Source organism: Anser brachyrhynchus (assembly GCF_964034855.1).
Source record: "Anser brachyrhynchus genome assembly, chromosome: Z".
Taxonomy (NCBI): domain Eukaryota; kingdom Metazoa; phylum Chordata; class Aves; order Anseriformes; family Anatidae; genus Anser; species Anser brachyrhynchus.
In genome coordinates, this window is record NC_137697.1 from 27,829,683 (window position 1) to 27,850,902 (window position 21,220).

At 37.6% G+C, this 21,220-nt stretch overlaps 1 protein-coding gene across 1 annotated transcript in view; it reads right to left on the reverse strand.

Annotated features, from left to right (window-relative positions):
* Positions 1-7,510: 7,510 nt before the first annotated feature.
* The window catches only part of LOC308185172 (uncharacterized protein), a gene marked incomplete at its 5' end in the record, with an annotated part of 167,331 nt that continues 153,621 nt past the window's right edge, over positions 7,511-21,220 (reverse strand). Inside the window, 2 exons of the mRNA XM_080572963.1 lie at positions 7,511-14,669; positions 15,243-15,271. Coding sequence (XP_080429089.1) covers positions 14,637-14,669; positions 15,243-15,271 — 62 coding nt within the window. The 3' untranslated portion in view covers positions 7,511-14,636. The remainder of the gene's footprint in view (positions 14,670-15,242; positions 15,272-21,220) is intronic.

Here is a 21,220-nt window from a genome sequence, read left to right on the forward strand (position 1 = left end):
TTAAGGCCAATGCAAATACTTCAACACGGAGTGCAGAAAATAATTTTATGTATACCATAAAAACAGCGTTTGAGCAAAATTAGAAAAATACAGCTACATTCTAAATAATACTGCTTAGCTACAGCCAAATTCAAATCTCAAAAGATAAAAAGGGAACAGTGATTGATTTTTATTTGCTGAAATTTTCTAATCTAGGAAGGAGCATTCTTCCTTAGAAATCATAAGCAATAAATTTATTTATTTATTTATTTATTTATTTTTTACATAGTAAACAAACAAACAAAAAGTATGTTTAATTATCTCAGCATCTAATAGACGCTGATCCAAACTACTGAGTTCAAACAGACACAGTTGTATCCTTTGGGTCAAATCAATACCAGGATCTTTTTCAGAGCAAGTTAATGAACTGCATTATTTGCCACATTTTATAGGAATTAGGTACCATGGATCAGGTACTGTAAACTGCAGCTAAAATGTAAGACACTAAGAAAAAATAATTAAAGGGGGAGCAGAGAGATAAAGTTTCTTAAAGAGTGTTTAATTTATCATATGTTTCTCTTTACCTACAATAGTTGAAGGGTAACTCTGATGAAATCTCAATTGTACTTTAGACTTCACAAATTGACAAAATTTAGATTCAGCTATTCACAAGCCATACCTATGCAACAAGCTTGGCTTTTTATATTTTCATTGTGCTGTCCTTTCATGACATTGTGTGTTAAAATGACTGCAGCTGTCAGAGGAAAATCAAGCTCCCTTAAATCTTAAAGACGATGTTCAGCAATAGATGGAAACCACAGTGACAATTTGAAGACAATTCAGATGGAAAAACAGTGCCCTTTTTTATCTTTTTTCCCTCTTAATATGATTAATGGACTAAATTTTACAGTCAAGAAATATAGTATTTGAATATCTTGAACTGGATTTTCATAAGGAGGCTGTGGTCTATCACAGAATAAAAACAGGAAGACTTATTAGATTCTTATATCCCCTTTCTTCTAAAGATATTTTCCCTATATTTTGTATCCAAACATTTTGTCAAGTGTAGCATCAAGTGAATCAAATGACAGGATTCCAACATCATCAGTGATGAGACTTTAAAATAGATTTTGCCAACGGGAAAATATTGAAAATAATTAGCTTTCCAGCTATACTCCATATACTTTCAACCTTATCAGAGGATTTCTTTGTCCCTTTTCCCCATATTTGGCCATTATACTAATTTCATCTTCTTCTTTGATATCATTCAATCTTGCTTCAGACAAAAAAAAAAAAAAGTCATTTAGGGCAAAAATTCTTTTAGGGCAACATTGATTGTAGGGCCCTCTCTGTTTGCAAGAGTCTCTCAAAGTGAGAAAGACCTCTTTATATATTATTAAACATTTATTTTATTTTCCTTTTATGTTCTTCCTTACTTAGTGTGGTAATGTGATATTAAAAGTGATAATCTGTCTTCAACCAGCCGCATATGTGTCTATACCCTAAACCTGCGTAAGACAACTTTGACTTTTCTAGCTTCTCTGGTAGTTTGAAATATGTTTTGCTAGTTATAAGATCAACACTTGAAAAAAAAATCCAGAAATGTACAAGTGTGTTTCCTCATTCTTACTGTACTTTCTTTCTAACATTATTTCAATAGTTTGTGATCATATGATATTTATTTGCTATTTGATGTCAATTTGCCATGGTCTTCAATGAAAGTTTGGTAAAAAGGAGAAAAAAAAATGAAAATAGTGGATATAACTGTATAATTTTTCTTGGTTAGAGAAGCATAGAATCATAAATGGTTTGGGTTGGAAGGGACTTTAAAGATTACCTGATTCTCCCTACATACACACACATACACCACCATTGGCAGGGACAAGCCCCCAATAACCAGCTTACTCAAAGACCCATCCATCATGGCCTTGAAAACTTCCAGGCATGGGGCATCCACAGCTTCTCTATGCAACCTGTTCTAGTGCCTCACCACCCTCTAAGTAAAGATTTTTTTCCAAATATCTCATCTAAATCAACCTTCTTTTAGCTTAAAAAACATTACCCTTTGTCTCACCATTATACTCACTATAAAGAGTCCATTCCCCATGTAGGCCCTGTAGGCCCACTTCAAGTACTGTAAGGCTGCTCTATGATCTCCCTGGAGCCTTCTCTTCTCTAGGCTAAATAACCGATTCCCTCAGCCTGTCTTCACAGGAAAGTGCTCCAGCCTTTTGACCAACTCTGTGAACCTCTTATAGACCTACTTTAACAGCTCCATGTCTTCCTTATGCTGGGGGCCCACAGAGCTCAACACAGTACTCCAGGTGGTGTCTCAAGAGGGTAGTAGGTGAGAATCACCTCTCTACCTGTACCTTTTAGCTACGCTTCTTCTGGTGCCACCCAGGATATATTTGGCTTTCTGCACTGCAAAAGCATATTGCTGACTCATGTTCAGTTTTTCATCTACATACATCCCCAGGTCTTCTCCACAAGGCTTCTCTCTATCCACTCATCGCCCAGTCTGGATTAATGCTTCAAAACAAAACAAAAGAAAACAAAACAAAACAAAACATAACCAAAAAAAAAATCTGTTGTTGTCAAATACTGAAAACAAATCTGTTCTATAAAATCTAGTAGCAAACTGTAAAGGAAAGACATTAGTCTGATTAATATATACATATGTATAAAATTAAAGACATTATCCTTCCCCCAAATCATACTGAAAACTCTCTTTTCATATAAAAGTAAACATGCAAAAGAACTTGCATACAAAACAACTGATGTGTAGGCAACCATCCAGGATTTTTCAATCTAAAGCAAAGTGACCTTTATATGGTTACACTCTCCTTTTCCTTAAAGATAACTAACTGGCTTTGTTAAATCTAGTTGTAAGCTGGACAATGGGACAATGATCTCATTTTTGCAGTAGTCTTTTCCCCGGTTTTTCACAAACAATCCAAACATAATAATAATGGGACCTGAAAATATAAGAATGCCAAATCATAAATAAGATGTTACTAATGCACTAATTTAGTAAACCACTTCAAAAGACATAATCACAGAATCATAGAAAGTTTTTGGTTGGAAGGAATATTAAAGATCATGTAATTCCAATTCCCCTGCCATGGGTAGGGATGCCACCCACTTGACCAGGTTGCCCAGCATCCCATCCAAACTGACCTTCAGCACCTTCAGAGATGGGGCATCCACAGCTTCTCTGGGCAACCTGTTCCAGTGCCTCACCATGCTCTGAGTAAAGAATTTGCTCCTAACATCTAGTCTAAATCTCCCCTCTTTCAGTTTAAAACCATTCCTCCTTGTCCTATCATAGCCTGCCTGTGTAAAAAGTCACTCTCCATCTTCTTTATAAGCCCCCATTAAATAGGGGAAGGTTGCAGCAACGTCTCCCCAGAACCTTCACTCCACCAAGCTGAATGTTGCCAGCTCTCTCAGCCTTTCCTCATAGGAGAGGTGCTCCTGCCCTCTGATCATCATCGTAGCCCTCCTCTGGACCCGTTCTAACAGGTCCACATCTTTCTTGTACTGTGGGCCCCAGAGCCGGATGCAGTACTCCAAGTGGGGCCTCACAAGGACAGAGCAGAGAGGGACAATCACCTCCCTCCACCTGCTGGTCGCTACTCTGTTGAAGCAGCCCAGGATGCAGTTGGCCTTCTGGGCTGCAACCACACACTGCTGGCTCATGTTGAGCTTGTCCACCAGAAGACCCAAGACCTTCTCTGTAGGGTCTCCTCTCAGTGAGTTCTTCTCCCAGTCTGGACTCATGTCTGGGATTGCCCTGACCCAGAAGCAGCACTTGCTGAATCTCATGAGGTTCACATCGTCCAGCTTTTCTAGCTTGTTCAGGTCCCTTTGGATGGCATCCCTTCCTTCTGCTGTATCAACTGCACCATTCATCTTGGTGTCACCTGCAAACATGCTGAGGGTGCACTTGATCTCACTGTCTATGTCATTGATATTAAACAGTACCAGTTCCAAGATGGACCTGTGAGGGACACTGCTCGTCAACATCCTCCACCAGGACATAGAGCTGTTGACCACAAATCTCTGGCTGCATCTTTGCAGACAATTCCTAATCCACCATATATTCCTTCCTTCTAATCCATATCTCTCTAATTCAGAGATCAGGATGTTGTGTGGGACCATGTCAAAGACCTTACAGAAATCCAGGTAGATGACATTGGTCGGTCTTCCCTTGTTCACTGATGAAGTTATTCCATCACAGAAAGCCACCAGATTGGTCAGGCATAATTTGCCCTTGGTGAAGCTCTGCTGTGACTTGGATCACCTCCCTGTCTCGTATGTGTCTTAACATGACATCCAGGAAGACCAGTTCCGTGATCTTCCCAGAGGTGAGTCTCATTGGTCTGTAGTTCCCCTGGTCTTCCTTTCCACACTTTCCAAAAAAAAAGTTTCCCTTTTTCCAGTCACCAGAGACTTTGCCTGACTCCTGTGACTTTTCAAATATGATAGAGAGTGTCTTGGCAGTCACATCAGCCAGTTCCCTCTGGACCTTGGGTTGCACGTCACTAGGCCCCATATACTTGTTGTACCTTGCGTTCAGTTTCATCATGTGGCCTACAAACCTGCTCTTTGCTTTCAGTGGGAGGAATTTTGCTCCCTCCACCCCTGCCTGCAATTTCAGGGACCAGATAGACATGGGAAGCTTGACTGTCAGTGAAAACTGAGGCAAACAACTTGTTGAGTACCTCAGCCTTCTCTAGGTATGTTGTTATAATTTCTGGAAGGCTATAAATCCTCTCCTATTCCTCATATTGCAGCTTAAATGGACTTCATACTTTTTAAAACGCTTCTTAGGATTTAGAGAATTTCCTATCCTTATGACTAGATATGCCATGAATATAGGAAATACAATTGGAAACATTTAAGAAAACAGATTTTTTCCTCCTCTGGGAAAATATATTAAAATGAAAATTGTTCAAATTGTTCAGTGTTTGATTCCTTGAGTTATATATTCTTTTATTCTTTATATCATTTTTATTGCAACCGTAAAAAATTCAGCCACTCCTCACAAGACTTGTTCCCTAGACCCTTCACCAGCTTTCTTCCCCTTCTTTGGGTATGCTCCAGCACCTCAATGTCCTTCTTGTAGTGAGGGGCCCAAAACTGAACACAGTAATCGAGGTGCAGCCTCACCAGAGCTGAGTACCGACAATCACTTCCCTAATCCTGCTGGCCGTAATATTACTGACACAAGCCAGGATGCCGTTGGCCTTCTTGGACATCTGAGCACCCTGCTGGCTCATATTCAGGCAGCTACCAACCAATACTCCCTGGGCCCTTTCCACCAGGCAGCTTTCCAAATACTCTTGCCCAGATCAATAATATATATTTGAAATTTCATGTTTAAATATAATTAAGGCAGAAGTCAAATACTGCAGTATTTTTATAGTGTTAGATGTTGTATATTTCAGTATTTAATTTTCATTGCAAAATATATGTCTGTTTTACATACATATTTTCAGCTCTTGTGTCTCTACAGGTGATGTAATACTTGAACTTTCTTTGAAAGATGTTGTATAAACTTATTAGCAGACAAATGAAATATAGTTCCTCACAGAAGAATGAAAACATATATTCAGTGTCATGTAAGAAGATATCTTCATTTGCATCTGTATTACAATATTGTATTGTTCTAGTGGATTGCATGAGATTTAAATACAAAAGATAATTGCAGTAAGGAGAATGATGTTGCTCTGATGAAATAGACCATTTTCCCAGTACTGAAAATGAGAATTAAAGCACTCTCTGTCTTCTGTAAAGCACTCTCTCTCTTCTGTAGATTGCAGGTTAGGTAGTCAGATTTAATATTATCTGATGTTAGTGCTGTTACCAAAATCAGCATCAAAATTTCTAGCCAGTTAAAACACCCTATTTTTTATTTCTATGTTGAAAGTTTTCACACTGCTAACACTTGAAGTCTTCATGAGATATTTTTTTTCTTCTTTCAGTAAATATATAGTTTTATCTCTTGCGAGTCTTTTGTATTTATGTACTGTATATATATAAAGGTACATATATACATATATGTATAAATGTATGTGTATATAAACAGCTCTACATTTATGAGGCACATACTTTTTAATTAAATGAAGGCCTTCCCTTTGACGTTTGTCCTGGTTCCAGTTAGGACAGAGTTAATTTTCCTCCTAGTAGCTGGTAGGGTGCTATGTTTTGGATTAGGATGAGAAGAGTGCTGATAACATGCTGATGTTTTAATTGTTGTAGAGCAGTGTTTACACCAGGCCAAGGACTTTTCAGCTTCTCGCTCTGCCCTGCCAGAGAACAGGCTAGGGGTGCAGCAGGAGCTGGGAGGGGACAGACCCAGGACAGCTGACCCAAACTGGCCAAAGGGGTATTCCATACCATCTGACGTCATGCTAAACAATATAAAGGGGTGGCTGGCTGGGGTGGGGGGGCCGGCTGCTCGGGGGTAGGCTGGGCATAGGTCAGCGGGTGGTGAGCAATTGCATTGTGCATCACTTGTTTCTTACACATTATTATTATTAATACTATTATCATTATCACTATTATTATTATTGTTATTATTTTTCTGTCTTAATAAACTGTCTTCATCTCAACTCACAGGCTTCACTTTCCTGTTTCTCTCCCCCATCCCAGAGAGGGAGGGGGGAGGGTGAGCGAACGGCTGTGTGGTGTTTAGCTGCCAGCCGGGTTAAACCACAACAACGTTGTAGATTACTTTAGTGAAATATCAAAATCTGTTGTTAAAATCAGGTACTCTTTCTAACATTGTAAATTCCCTTTCCAAAATAAATATATTAATCAGATCAGAAACAAAATAAACTCCACTGAAGTAACACGAATAATTACAGATGAGAAAAAAAACATGAATTCTGATATGTCTTTGGATATATTTTTTTTCCTAATTTCTTGATACTAATATAGGGAATCTGTCTTCTCTTTTTCCTGATTCTGCTAGGTAATTTTGACTTACATGGTGTAGAAAGGAGACCTTTGCTTTTGAAAATAATGTTTTCAACTCAAAACTCACAAACAAGAATTCCTTTAAAATGCACACCTTGGCAGAAAAGGTGAATATCCAAATTCCATGATTTCTGTTTAATATGTCAAATTTAGATTTGTGTTTTCTTACATCCACAATTCTTGCACTTATACTTGCCAAATTGTGAGATTTCTGTAAAGCCTCAGAGGAAAAGATTCTTCTGTCATTCTTTGCCGGTGATACAAAGATTAGAAGGTATTCGAAAGTATAAATTTTCAAACTACGTAAAACAGTTATTTTTGAGTGATAAAACAACCCCACTCTGTCCTCTTTAGGCAGTTTTATATTATCACCGCAATTCTTCCCCCCCTCCCCCCCACCCCCCTCCCTTTCCCCCAGGCATACAGTTCATATGTACAGCCTTTTCTATCACTTACTTTCAAAAAGTTGTCATGAAACATTTCCATTATTCCCAAGAATTCAGGTTCTATTTAATGCCTTTTTTCTTTTTTTTTTTTTTTTGGGGGGGGGGGGGGTGGGGGGGGGGTGGGGTGGGGATTCTATCTGAATCTTCTTCATCCTGAGGAACTATGAGGTACATTTCTAGAAGTGAGATAGGCCATTCAATATCTCCCTGGGCCAGAATACTTGTTTTTTTTATTAAGTCCATAAAAAATGTAATAACATAAAGATGTGGCAGACTGCTTTTTTCCTGATAGGTCAGCTGACCACAATGAAGCAGACATTGTATCTAATGTCTTTTTTCCTTAGGGTGCATTCCTGTTCACTCTACAGAAGTCAAAATATGCTAAGACATAAATAATTTTCACCTCATTTGATAAATTTTAAAGGCTCTAAATAGGACTGTTTAATATTAAGTGAATATTTTGACATTAAGTTACACAATAGCATATTCTGTCATATTTTTTAATGTACTGTAAAAACTAAATCTGTGATTTCATACTTTCTTTCTTATGTCTTCACATACTTAAGGCTATGTTATCATGTTTTCTTGAGCAAATGTACAGTTAACTAAAGCACCTGTGAGTGAAAAGTGTGTATTTTTACTGAAAAGATGTAATAGGATTTTTAAGTAATTTCTTAAAATATGTTAGAATTTAAAGCTTCTGTCTTTCTGAAATATTACTAAATTCATCTGCATATTATATATTCTTTTATGCTTTATATGAAGAAAGGCTCTTTCAAGGTAGAAGTATGACATTTGCACAGCTTCATCTCTCTGTTATCTCCTAATGGAAATTTATTTTTTTTATACTAGTAAGTAACCAAGGTATGGAAACTTCCAGTTCTTGTCTTAAAAGAAAAGAAAAAAAAAAAAACAACACACACACACACAAAAAAAAAAAGAACATGATTTTGAAGGGGAACAGTAGCAGTAAGTGAGAAGATGCAAAATGGGTAATCTTATAAAAAGGGGAAATTCTGCCAGTGTTTTATGAGTGGGAAGCTTATGAGGTGTGGGAGAAATGGGTTGGAAGTGGTGGGAGTACAGAAAGATGAGAGGAAGAATTGATTAAAAGTTGTAGAAATGATGCGTAATATAACAGTGGACACAGAGTGGAAAGAAAGGGGAGAGTATCTTTGATTTTACGGACTAAGTTGGAAGGAAGTGTTCAGGATTAAGTAACTACATGCATTTATTTTCAGTAAAGCTTCTAAGGGAATGGAAAGGAGTACACTTCTTTAGTTATGTATAAATCTATGCTATACAGTAGATGACTGGGATGATAGCATCATGCAATATTGCAAATGGAATTATTTTCATTGAATTTATTAAAAAAACCTTGGAAAGGTGGCAACAAGCATGTTGCACAGTTGCAGTAGGTGATTACAGATCCATTTTCATGAGGAACCAAACAGCTAAGAAAATACAAAACCAGCTGAGAGAAGAAAAGGACTTTGAAAACAGAAGTATATTTTGCTGTGATAAATTTTGAAAGGTAGTGAACCTGCGAGTAAACTTGACAGAAAACTGTGCAGAATCCCTAAACTGGGTTGTTGTCAGGGCATACAAAATCGAGAGATGCAGTAACTGTAGTACAATAAGTATGCAGGATACTTGATAAGTGACAGGTACATTACAAACATTAATTAAGCAATCACGAATGAGATCCTGTCAGCTACTGAATATTTGATACAACCTAATAGCAGCAAATCCCTCTAACTCATTTTTTAACAACTAATAAAGCTCAAGATGTGTATCCGGCTTCATCAGAGGTACCAATTAAATGTTTGTGGTGTCTGTTTCTCCGCAGTTTTCAAGAACTATTGTATCATTAGAGCATTTAAAATGCAATGTCAGCGGGAAATAGAACAATAGCTGCAAGCAAAAAAATTACACAGCATAGGGACATTATGTATTTTTTTTGTCCTCAGTGTACTGCATCTTGGACAGCATTTTTTTTTTTAATTGTTATTATTATTTTTTTTTACTACAAGGAAGAAATGGAAGATAATTTAAGTAAAAAATGACAATGTTACCTTCTTACTGCTACTTAATTGGTTTGTTTAAATATTTCTAAAAATAAAATTAGACCCATGTAAGTTACCTTGGGGAAACTTTTGAATAGTATAAAAATACAAAAAAAAAACACAACAAAACAGCAGTTATTCTGTTCCATTTCTAGATGACTGGAGCACAGCACAAGTTGTCTCTGTTAGGATTTTTGAAACACAAAACAGTAAGATTTTTTTTTTTTTTTCTTGGCAAACATTATGTAATGTAAAAGTCCAAGAATCCTCATTTTGATTAGATTAATACCTCACCTTTCACATTGTCTAGGTAATAGGAGCACACAGGTTTGTCTAAGGCTTACATCAGATTCTTCCATCTTCCTATTTCAAGTCAACTGCATTTACTTGTTTGTTCCATGTAGGGTCAAATAATAGTGAACATGAAAATGGACGTTCCTCAGTAGGTCTCAGGTACATTTTGGCTAAGAACCTATCTTTCACTGGTTCAGATATAAGATGTTAATGTAAAAAGGCACAAGAAATGATGTGAGTACAGAATGGTACTGTTCCAGGATTTTGAGGACTTCATCAGTTCCACAGAATCATATTTAATAGCTGTTGTGGTGCCTACACCTACCTAGTCTTTACCTGAATACTTTAACACTTTTTCAGTATCTTAAGGCAAAGAGATCCACAATTGCATTACACATAGTACAGAATAGATACTTCCTTCTCTTTGTTGCTGTCCTGATATAATGTTTCATAATTGTATTGAGTACCTTCAATTCTTGGTAACAAAGCATATTCAATAATTATTCTCTTTTTACTTTCCCTTTACTACTCACACTTTTTTATTTTCCAGTAGATTTTTTTTTTTTTCTGAACAGTAGCAGAAATCTCTAAGGGAATTTTGTATGATTGCTGTGACAACAAATCTCTGCTTACTCAGAATTTGCTTTGTACCTCTGATTACAATTGTGACCTTTTCTATTCTGCTGTATTTTGTTCAGTAGTGGGGAGTACCATAACTATACACAATATTCAGAATGCTACAAAATTGTTTTCCATTTGTTACGCCATCACAAAACCCTGCACACACTTTCAGAAACTATTCCTCAAATCATCAGTGTTATTATATATATAATAACATATATATATGTTACACACACATATATATATAATGCATGCCTGTGTGTATACTTGCATTGTCTTTTCTCAATACACATTTCATGTCTGTGCATACTGGCTGAATTTCACTTATGATTTTATCCTTCCATTACTTGTACAATGTCTGAGACGTCACCAAGCTGAGTGGTGCAGTTGATACAATAGAAGGAAGGAATACCATCCAAAGGGACAAGCTTGAGAAGTGGGCCCATGCGAACCTCATGAGGTTCTACAAGTCTAAGTGCAAGGTACTGCACCTGGGCTGGGGAAATCCTGGTCATGAGTACAGACTGGGTGAAGAATTCATTGAGAGCATTACTGTGGAGAAAGACTTGGAGGTTCTGATGGATCGAAAGCTTGATATGAGCCAGCAGTGTGCAACTGCAGCCTAGAAGGCCAACTGTATCCTGCGCTGCATCGAAAGAGGAGTGACCAGCAGGTCAAGGGAGGTGATTTTCTCCCTCTACTCTGCAATTGTGAGGCCCTGCTTGGAGTACTGTGTCCAGGTCTGGAACCCCCAGTACAAGAAGGATGTGGATCTGTTAGACTGGGTCCAGAGGGGGACTACAAAGACGATCAAGGGGCTGGAGCGCCTTTCGTGTGAGGAAAGGCTGAGAGAGCTGGGGATGTTCAGCCTGGAGAGGAGAAGGCTGTGGGGAGACCTTATTGCAGTGTTTCAGTACTTAAAGGGGTCTTGTAAAAGAAATGGAGGACTCATTACCCGGGTAGGTAATGATAGGATGAGGGGAATGGTTTTAAACTGAAAGAGGGGAGATTTAGATTAGAAGTTAGGAAGAAATTCTTCACTCAGAGGGTAGTGAGGCACTGGAACATGTTGCCCAGAGACATTGTGGATGCCCCATCTCTGGAGGTGTTCAAGATCAGGTTTGACGGGCCTTTGAGCAATGTGGTCTAGTGGGAGTCCCTACCCATGGCAGGGGGGTTGGAACTACGTGATCTTTGATGTCCCTTCCAACACAAGCTGTTCTGTGATTCTATGATTTTGTGAATCTTAATGGTTTCAATTTTGCTTTCTATTTGTTTCTGTCACCAGCATGCCTGAGCGGTTTCTCTCCCTTTCTCCATTTCCCCCCCTCTCTTTACACCCCTCCATTTCCAAATCCTTTAAGAATACCACAGGACAAGTTAAGTCACAGTTACAAACAAACAAACAAACAAAAAAAGAAAAAAAAAAAAACTTTCTGTGGGTAATATCCCTTTTCTGAAACTGACCCAGTTCACACCCACACAAAATGCTGACTTTGACATAACATAAGCACACCTGCACAGATCATATTGCAGACAATTCCTATATTTTTGGGCCCCGATAGATAAAGTTATAACTGAAGAAGATATAGAAAAACCTTTTAGTGCTGTCATAAAATAATATATACCCCACTCTAACTGAATAGCTGAGACACTATTATGTCAGGAAACTGATGTAAAACACTGAGTTGGTCCAAGTGAAATGTATTTTCATAAACATTCTGGGGATGGATTTTTGCAATTGCGTGTAACAGTGTACAAGGCAACATTTAGAAAATGAAACTTCATCTCTAATGCAACAAAGAGCCTGCTGCTCCTGTGCTTTATAATTTAATTAATCCCTCATGAATTCTGGATTAATTTACAATGAAATAGATCCACTGAATCTATCAGGAGAACAGTTTCTTCTATTAACATGTTCCCTTTAGATTTCTGAAAACAGAAATAGGAATAGATTTCTGAAAACAGAAATCTAAATGTGCAATATTCCAGAAGATGGAAATGTGTTTGAGGCACAAAGTGCAGGAATTATGACAACTCTGTTGTCCATGAATTCAGAAAAAAAGATAAAAATAAAAAATACTATCTAAAAATACTATCTAAATATAAAAAAATCTAAATCCCAGTGGGAAAACTGGGTTACTGGGTTAGTGCAAATGAGGTACAATTGTTTTAATGTGTAAGAAAGGCAGGCACAGAGGTAAAAGGATCATTTAGTAGGCAAACATTAAAACTCTCTCTGTCTTGTATTATCATTTCATTCATATCTTAATTATATATGCTTTTGCATATGCACTATTTATGAACCGTTATCAATGGTTCATATCTTAATTATATGTGCTTTTAATTTGTGTTCTTCAGGTGGAAAGCTATAACATTGTCCTCCAACTTCAAGTCAGAAATAACAATTTCAGCAATGTAGAAAACTGACTACTAAAATGCTTAATTGTTAAAAGAATCTATCTCCACAAGTCATGTACCTGATCAGGGTTAGGCAAGAGACTTGCTGAAGAGTTAAGAGTTGTACGAAAAAAAATATAAATAAGAAAATCAAAGAAGGATGGGAGACTCATTAAGATATGTTGATTACAGGGAAGTAGTAGATGGGAGCCAGGAGACTTCAGAAGTTAAATTGCACTGATGGTATCTTACTTAACTGTATAACCATTTGCTGTGACCAGACAGCCAAAAACTGCAGCAATTTTGATAAAGTTTATAGAAATGGAAAACTCTTCTGTGTCAAAACTCGTGATAAATGTCACTTTGTAAATGGGAAAAAGAAGAGTACTTTCATATTTAATATGTAGATAAATTGTCTGAGCATTAAATTCTGAATCAGGAAATATTTATCTGCCTTTGCTAAGACATTCTTCTGTTCAAGTATATTAAATGTATATCATATATAAGGCCACTATGATAAGCAAACATTCCTAAGTTATTATTCTCATATAATGAGAAATATATAGTATACATTTCAGCTGTACTTTCAGTAACACATAATGTTCTGTTAAAAGGTAACTTTTTTTTTTGTCTCAAGAAATAATGTGATACATGACTAGTAGTATAAATCAACATTCTGAAATGTAAAGTTGCAGACTGAAAATGTTAGAATTAACTGTAAGACAATATTCTTGCACTTATACACACACACACACACACACACACTTAAAATGGGCTAATCAGTCCTACATCTGGTTTGATGGGACTAACAGAAAACATAGGTGTGCATGTTCTTTCCAGCTCACTTTAGGGGTCTTTCCAGTCCAGTTCCTGGATCATTGATTTACCCAAGCCTACCCAAGCCTTTCTATCCAAGCCATTGATTTACCCAAGCCTTTCTACCCAAACCTGCCTTGGGTAGAAACATGGTTTCAAAGCTGTTCTCATTAGGGTCATTTGCTCATAAGCAAACAGATGATAGTACTACATATCAGGTTAAGTCCTCCTTTCAGGACAAACTCTCTCATTGGAAAAGTTCCCTTTGGAGTGAAATTCTTGGAAAAACTTTGAACTTTGTCTAGATTCAACTATCATTAGTATTTTTAGTTTTCCAAGAGGATTTTTTTTTTTTTTTTCAAAAGAGGATTCTTTTCAATGAAGTCCGTTACTGGCAGTTTTCCATGAATGTGCATTATGTTTATGCCTGATTTCAGCTACTTTGAAGGTTTTTTTTTTGGTTGGTTGCTTCCTGAGACCAACATTTCTGATCTAACAGCAATATTTATTAGGTCTGTAAAATCCACAGACTCTGTGGAGTGGATTTTAAAATACTAATTTTAAAAGTACTGTCAAATAGATACATGTTTAATTAGATACCAAAGAAATAGAATTTCAGAATGTGGTTCGTGTGCTGTAATAACTGCTGTTACTCAGTCGTGTTCAGAACATAGCAGTGCAAGTGTGATTAAAGTAACAAATATATACATATATATCTTTTTCGTAAAAAAAAAAAAAAAGATTTAGAATTTAAATTTCTAAAATATCGTTCACTTTTACAAATCATATCACCACTCATATTGAATCATTCCAAGGCTTTGTTAGCTTCACTGTGCAAAGAATGGAAAAGGAAGTCTGAGAGCATCTTCTTTAAAAATTTTCTCTTTTTGGCTATTCAATATTGTAAGTAGATTAAGATTCCACTATCTTAGTAGAAGGGCTGGAAAAGACAATATATATACCTAGTTTCAAAATGAGCCATCATACCTGCCCTTCTCTAAAAGAGCAAGACTCCAACCGAGGTGTATTAGAAACAGGTGTGGTTGCAGACAATTGCTTTCTGAAAAAAAAATAACCAAACGATGAAATTAATGGATAGATGACATTTATATTCTTTAGAATAGCACAGTTCTCTGAAAGATAATGAGAGATATATAGCCTGTATCTACTCACAGAAACCCTGTATCTACTCACTCAGAGCATACTTACCAATCTGTTCGATCTGAATGTCTAGACAAGTGAATTTTGAGCTTATTTGTATTTCCACAGAGATCTGGCAGTTTTTGTGTGGTGATCAGCAAAATATCATATTTAAGGAGTGGAAATTTATTTATTTATTTATTTATTTAGCTTAATGGCTGTTCTCCAAATAATTTCCTTTCATTTACAATGTCTGCTTTTGACTATTATGTCTGAACTGAAAAGGCTATTATTAGCAGGGCAGTTCAAAACACAATCTTTTCTCTACAGCATTCCTCTACGATTTCTGTTCTGTTACGAGATTTGCCTGATGTACTCAGAGGAATATGTATTCTTTTTCTGTCTGTCCAAACAATCTGAACACACTGTTTTTTATTCTCAATTTCAGTCCTAATAAATCGTTTTTGTTAATATGTTTTAAATGGACACTCACCTGCTGCTGGTCAGTGTCTTCAAGCATATCTAAAACCAGAATGAATTCAAATAAGTGGTAATATGATTTATATATATAAAAAAAAAAAAGCACAGACTATTTAAAAGGTGGAATTATATGCAGTATAGTAATTTGATAGCAGGGGCTTCACTCAGCTTTGAACTTTTCTCTCAATTTTTTTTTTTAACTGAAGTTCATGTACTGTCTGCATGTATACTGTCTATAGCTATAGCTATAGTATATAGCTATTGTGCTTGACACTTTAAGATGGATTCTAGTGTTGTTTTGAAGGCTGGGTTTTAAATGCAATTAGTTTTCACAACACCATAGGTGGGAAATAAACTTACTCCAAACGTAGTTTATAGAGATACAGTTAGTGTTACATAGCCATGCTTTACCTTCACATGCAGCTTCACTGGAAGCTGCTGACTGTCCTGTGCAAATGAGCTGTGCATTCCACCTCATTTAGTTAAAAGGCCTTGTCTTTTCATGGTAGGTTTATTGAAGTGTTGTTTGTCTTTTTATCCCAAAAATCACATGCAGTGTAAATTAATCTTTCCGTTGTTCTGATTTGCAATATTGATTCTTATAGAGAGATTCTGTGGACCTGAGAAACTGGCAAGAAGTATACAACTATTTTTCCAGATTCTGTTAGTATACAAAGCTTTAATTTTCAAGCATAATACTTTAAATACAGAATACATGTTTTAGAGGTGGCTGATTAATAAATTAACAAGGTTAAGCCACGTATACAGGATAATATAGTCCTCTGATCTGCCTGGAGTGGACTATTGCTTAATACGACAGTAGGTGGTGTTGTGCTGAGTATGAGCTGTTTATCTGTCTTAAAAAAAAAATCCTGTTCACATGCTACTCTATGCTACTTTAGCTAGCTACACTATGTACTTTATGTACACTTTTGTTGACATTGTTTTATCAAAGAAGGATTTTACAGGCTAAATCAGTACATAACATAAGAAAATGTGAAGCACTCAAACACATTTGATATAAATGTTGCATTGTTATGATAGACTGTTTTCTACAGTGTTAGATAGAAAAAAAATAAAAAATGAAAGAATGAGAAGATGTCTTGCAACCACTACATTATAGAATCATAGAGTCATAGAATCATTAAGATTGGAAAAGACCTCTAAGATTATCTGGTCCAACCATCCGCCTACTACCAGTATCACCCACTAAACCATGTCCCTAAGCACAACATCCAACCTTTCCTTGAACACCCCCAGGGACGGAGACTCCACCACCTCCCTGGGCAACCAGTTCCAATACCTGACTGCTCTTTCTGAGAAGAAAATGTCCCCTAATTTCCAAACTAAACCTCCTCTGGTACAGCTTAAGGCAATTCCCTCTAGTCCTATCGCTTGTTTGCAAGAATAGGCTGACCCCCAACTCCCCACAACTTCCTTTCAGGTGGTTGTAGAGAGCAATAAGGTCTCCCCTGAGCCTTCTCTTCACCAGACTAAACAACCCCAGTTCTCTCAACCACTCCTCATAGGACTTGTGTTCCAGGCCCTTCACCAGTTACGTAGCCCTTCTCTGGACATGTTCCAGGGCTTTGATGTCCTTCTTGTAATGAGCTGCCCAAAACTGAACACAGTACTCAAGGTGCAGCCTCACCAGAACAGAATACAAGGGGACAATCACCTCCTTCGTGTTGATGGCTACACTGTTCCTGGTACAAGGCAGGATCCCGTTGGCCTTCTTTGCCACCTGGACACACTGCTGGCTCATGTTCAGGTAAGCCTCAGCCAACACCCCCAGATCCTTTTCCTCTGCACAGCTTTCCAGCCACTCTGCCCCAAGCCTGTAGCACTGCATGGGGTTGTTGCAGCCAGAGTTCAAGACCAGGCACTTAGCCATGTTGAACCTCATCCCATTGACCTCTGCCCATGGACCCAACCTATCCGAGTCCCTCTGCAGGGCCTTCTTACCCTCCGGAAGATCGACCCTCCCCCCAGTTTGGTGTCATCTGCAGACTTACCGAGAGTTCACTCAATTCCCTCATCCAAATCATCAATAAAGATATTAATGAGGGCCCCAATACCGTCCCCTCGGGAACACCACTCGTGACTGGTCTCCAGCAGGATTTCACTCCATTCACCACTACTCTCTGGTCCCAGACTTCCAGACTGTTTTTAACCCAACAAAGAGTGTACTTTTCCAATCCGTAAATATAAGAATCTAGTAGCTTCTCCAGGAGAATACTGTGGGAGACCGTGTCAAGGCTTTGCTGAAGTCTAAGTAGAGTACATCAATAGCCTTTCCGTCATCCAACAAGTGGGTCACCCAGTCAGAGAAGGAGATGAGGTTGGTTAGGCAGAACTTGCCTTTCATAACCCCATGCTGACTGGGCTTGATCCCCTGTTTGTCCTGTGTATGCTGCATGATTGTATTCAAGATGACCTGTTCCACCACCTTTCCTGGCACTGAAGTAAGGCTGACAGGCCTGTAGCTCCCCACGTCCTCCTTATGACCCTTCTTATAGATGGGCATCACATTAGAATGAATATCTCCAGTCATCTGGGACCTCCACAGATGACCGTGACTGCTGATAGATGATGGAAAGTGGCCCAGCAATCGCATTTGCCAACTCCCTCAGCACCCTTCGGTGGATCCCATCTGGCCCCATGGACTTGTGACAGTCCAGGTGGAGCAGCAGGTCTCTAACTGTTTCCGCCCAAACTGTGGGGAGTTTCTTCTGCTTCCCGTCCCACACCCCAGACTTCCAGGTCGGGAGACTGAGTACTCCGAGGATAAGTGGTCTGGCTAATAAAGACAGATGCAAAGAAGGCATTAGGAACCTCAGCCTTTTCCTTATCCTGAGTAGTTATGTTTCCCCCTTCATCCAGTAAAGGATGAAGATTCTCCTTGGCCCTCCTCTTGCAATTAATATATTTATAAAAACATTTTTTGTTATCCTTAACCATAGTGGCCAGGTTGAGCTCATACTGGGCTTTGGCCTTCCTGATTTTTTCAAAGCTTTGGCCTTCTTGATTTTTTCTCTGCATATGCTATCAACTTCCTTGTACTCTCCCTGAGTTATCTGCCCCTTCTTCTATGAGACCTAAACTATCTCTTTTTCTCCTGGACACTCAGCAGAAGTTCTCATGTCATTCTTCTTCCCTGCCGACTCATTTTGTGGCACACAGGGACAGCCTGCTCCTGTGCGTTTAAGACTTCCCTCTTGAGGAGCGTCCAGCTTTCCTGGACCCCTCTGCCCTTCAGGACTGACTCCCATGGGACCCTCCCTACTGGTGTCCTGAACAATTCAAAGTCTGCCCTCCAGAAGTCCAAGGTGGCAGTTTCACTGACCCCTCTCCTGACTTCACCAAGAACAGAGAAATCTACCATGGAATGGTCACTCTGCCAAAGACAACTCCCTACCACCGCATCTCCCACCAGTCCTTCTCTGTTCTTGAACAGCAAGTCTAGTGGGGCACCCCCTCTGGTAGACTCACTAACCAGCTACTATCAGGTAGCTGTCTTCCACACACTTCAGGAACCTTCTAGACTGCTTCCTCAGGGCTGTACTGTATTTCTGGCATATGTCCGGGAAGTTAAAGTCCCCCATAAAAACAAGCATAAAAGCTTTAACAAGACCTGCAAAGTGATGGAGCCAGAAAAGGAAAAGCAGTTACTCCTTGATTATAGTTTTAAATAAGTATTAATTCAAAGACAGAAACCATATTTATCGTGTTAAGCTTGTCTCAACCCTGACTATAAAACTGTTTGCTAAATTTGAAAACCTGGAGTTCGAAAGGGGCTCAACTGAAGGAAGTTATGTCCTACAGGAAATGGAAAAGGTTTGAAGGCTCCGACTTGGGACTGATGGTCCATACTTGTAAGAATGGCAAACTGGGGTCTCAAAGATCTTAATTTCTGTAGGAAATGCTTAGACTAAAGTGAGCCTGTAGCCTGTGAAACTACAGCATGATTACAGTGTCTCTGAAAATGAAGCTGCTAGGTGCGGTAGTGCCCATGTTCAATAATTTCAGCTCTTCATAACTTTATTTCTTCAGTTTAGAACTTCATACCATTATTCATTTATGCTTTCTAGGATGTTTGCCAACATCCCAAGGAAAAAACAGAGCTTAAAATATTCAAAGATATGAAATATAAGGTTCCATTACTGTATTAGGAATATTTTCTACGATTTCCATTAAAATGCTTTATCAAGATTGGGTCACTCTTAATAGATTTTAGATAAATATCATAACAAAAGGATTAAGATAACCACCTGACAGGAAAAAAATGGCTTAAAGATTAATTAGTTTCTGAATTGTCAGAGTGAAACAATGAAAGAGCTGAAAATAAAACTTGAGAATAAAATATTGCATAAATATATATCCTGGAGGAAAACAGGAATAAAATATACCAAGATTTTGCCACAAAAAATGCCAGAGAGAAGTTTTCTAACATTTTCCTCTTTTTCTGTTGCTTTGTTTTCCTTGTAAGTCTTTGCCAGTGGGCTGTTTTTCTGCCAGTTCTTTTTGTTGTCACTTGTTGTTCTTTCGTTGCTGTTGTTTTCTTTTTTGTGATGAGTAGTAAATTTGAAATACATTTGTGATGCACATTTTTAATTAAGTCTTCTTCTGTTGCTAAGTCAAACAAAAATGCAAGAGTTTAATGTAAGTCCTGTTTAATGTAAAATAGTTACTAAATCACTGAGTAATCCTTCAGTAAATGAACATAGATACTTTTGTCCAGAAACACAATTATTTGCAACATATGGAAATACCAATAAGGGTCATTCATAATTCTTCTGCAGCTTACTTCAGTGCACTCGGTAATAGTTAGAGCAGTGAATTTCAAACTTCTTCAGAAACAATCTGAATCTTCAGAAGAAACATGCATATAACGGAATGAGCAACACACAGTGCACTGCTTAATATTTTGAGAAGAATTGATACACTGGATTAGTCTGAACTGGCTGGGAAATAACATTTGCTTAGCCAAACGGTTTTTCGATCTTCAGCTATAAACAGTCTGTGCTAGTGATAAATGTAAGATACAGTTAAGTGTCCACCGATATTAACTATGTATTAGCTTAAGTACTGTGTGAACATAAATCATTTCAATGTGTTGATTCAAACCAATAATAAACTCACTTGAAAATTGTTCATTATTATTGGGGCAGAGGGTTTTCAGATGGTTGTATTTTTATAACAAGAAAATTTCAGTAACTATTTCCTACCACATTTTGAGTACAAAGCACTGTTTCCCAGTAGAAGAAAAATATTTAAACTTTTAATTACATCTTCAGTTTCAAGTTAATGAAAATGTTGCATTTGGGTCCAAATTACACAGTGATCATTGTGTGTCGTAACTTTTTGGGTAACTTTATTTCTTGAAAACTCTTTGAAACAAACAAACAATCAAAAGAACTTTCGTTTTAGGCCTTTCCCTTACATATTTATGATTGCACATGTCTTATGATTCTTTTTTCAACCAAGTTCTTTTTTTTGTTTGTTTGTTTTTAGTTTTTCTCCCTTACTGAGGAAATGAATATAGTTGTTGTTGCTGTCAAAATAAAACACTCAAAACTTGGCTGTGAAATTGACTGTCCTCCTCCCTGAAATGTTGACCCATAAAAATGCAAACATTTACTGCCACAGGACCAGTTATTTTGTATGGTTGTAAAAATAAGTGATTGTGTATATGACACTTAAGTTCTATTAGAAAATTGTAATACAGTAGGAAATTAAATAAAGTACTTAGAAGCTGTGATAAAGTTCTATCGAATTTTGACTTCAGTTTCATAACTACATTTTGTGACTTATTAACCTTAGGTAGATTTTGTTCTGCCTGTTTTGTTGAATCTTAAACAGCAGTTCACTAGTAGACACAATGGACCAGTTTTCAAAATTGTCTAAAGTACATATACAAAAAGGCTCTTAAATGTGATGACAGCAATGTGTTTCCCATTATAACAACACTTTGTATATCCATGCGAATTT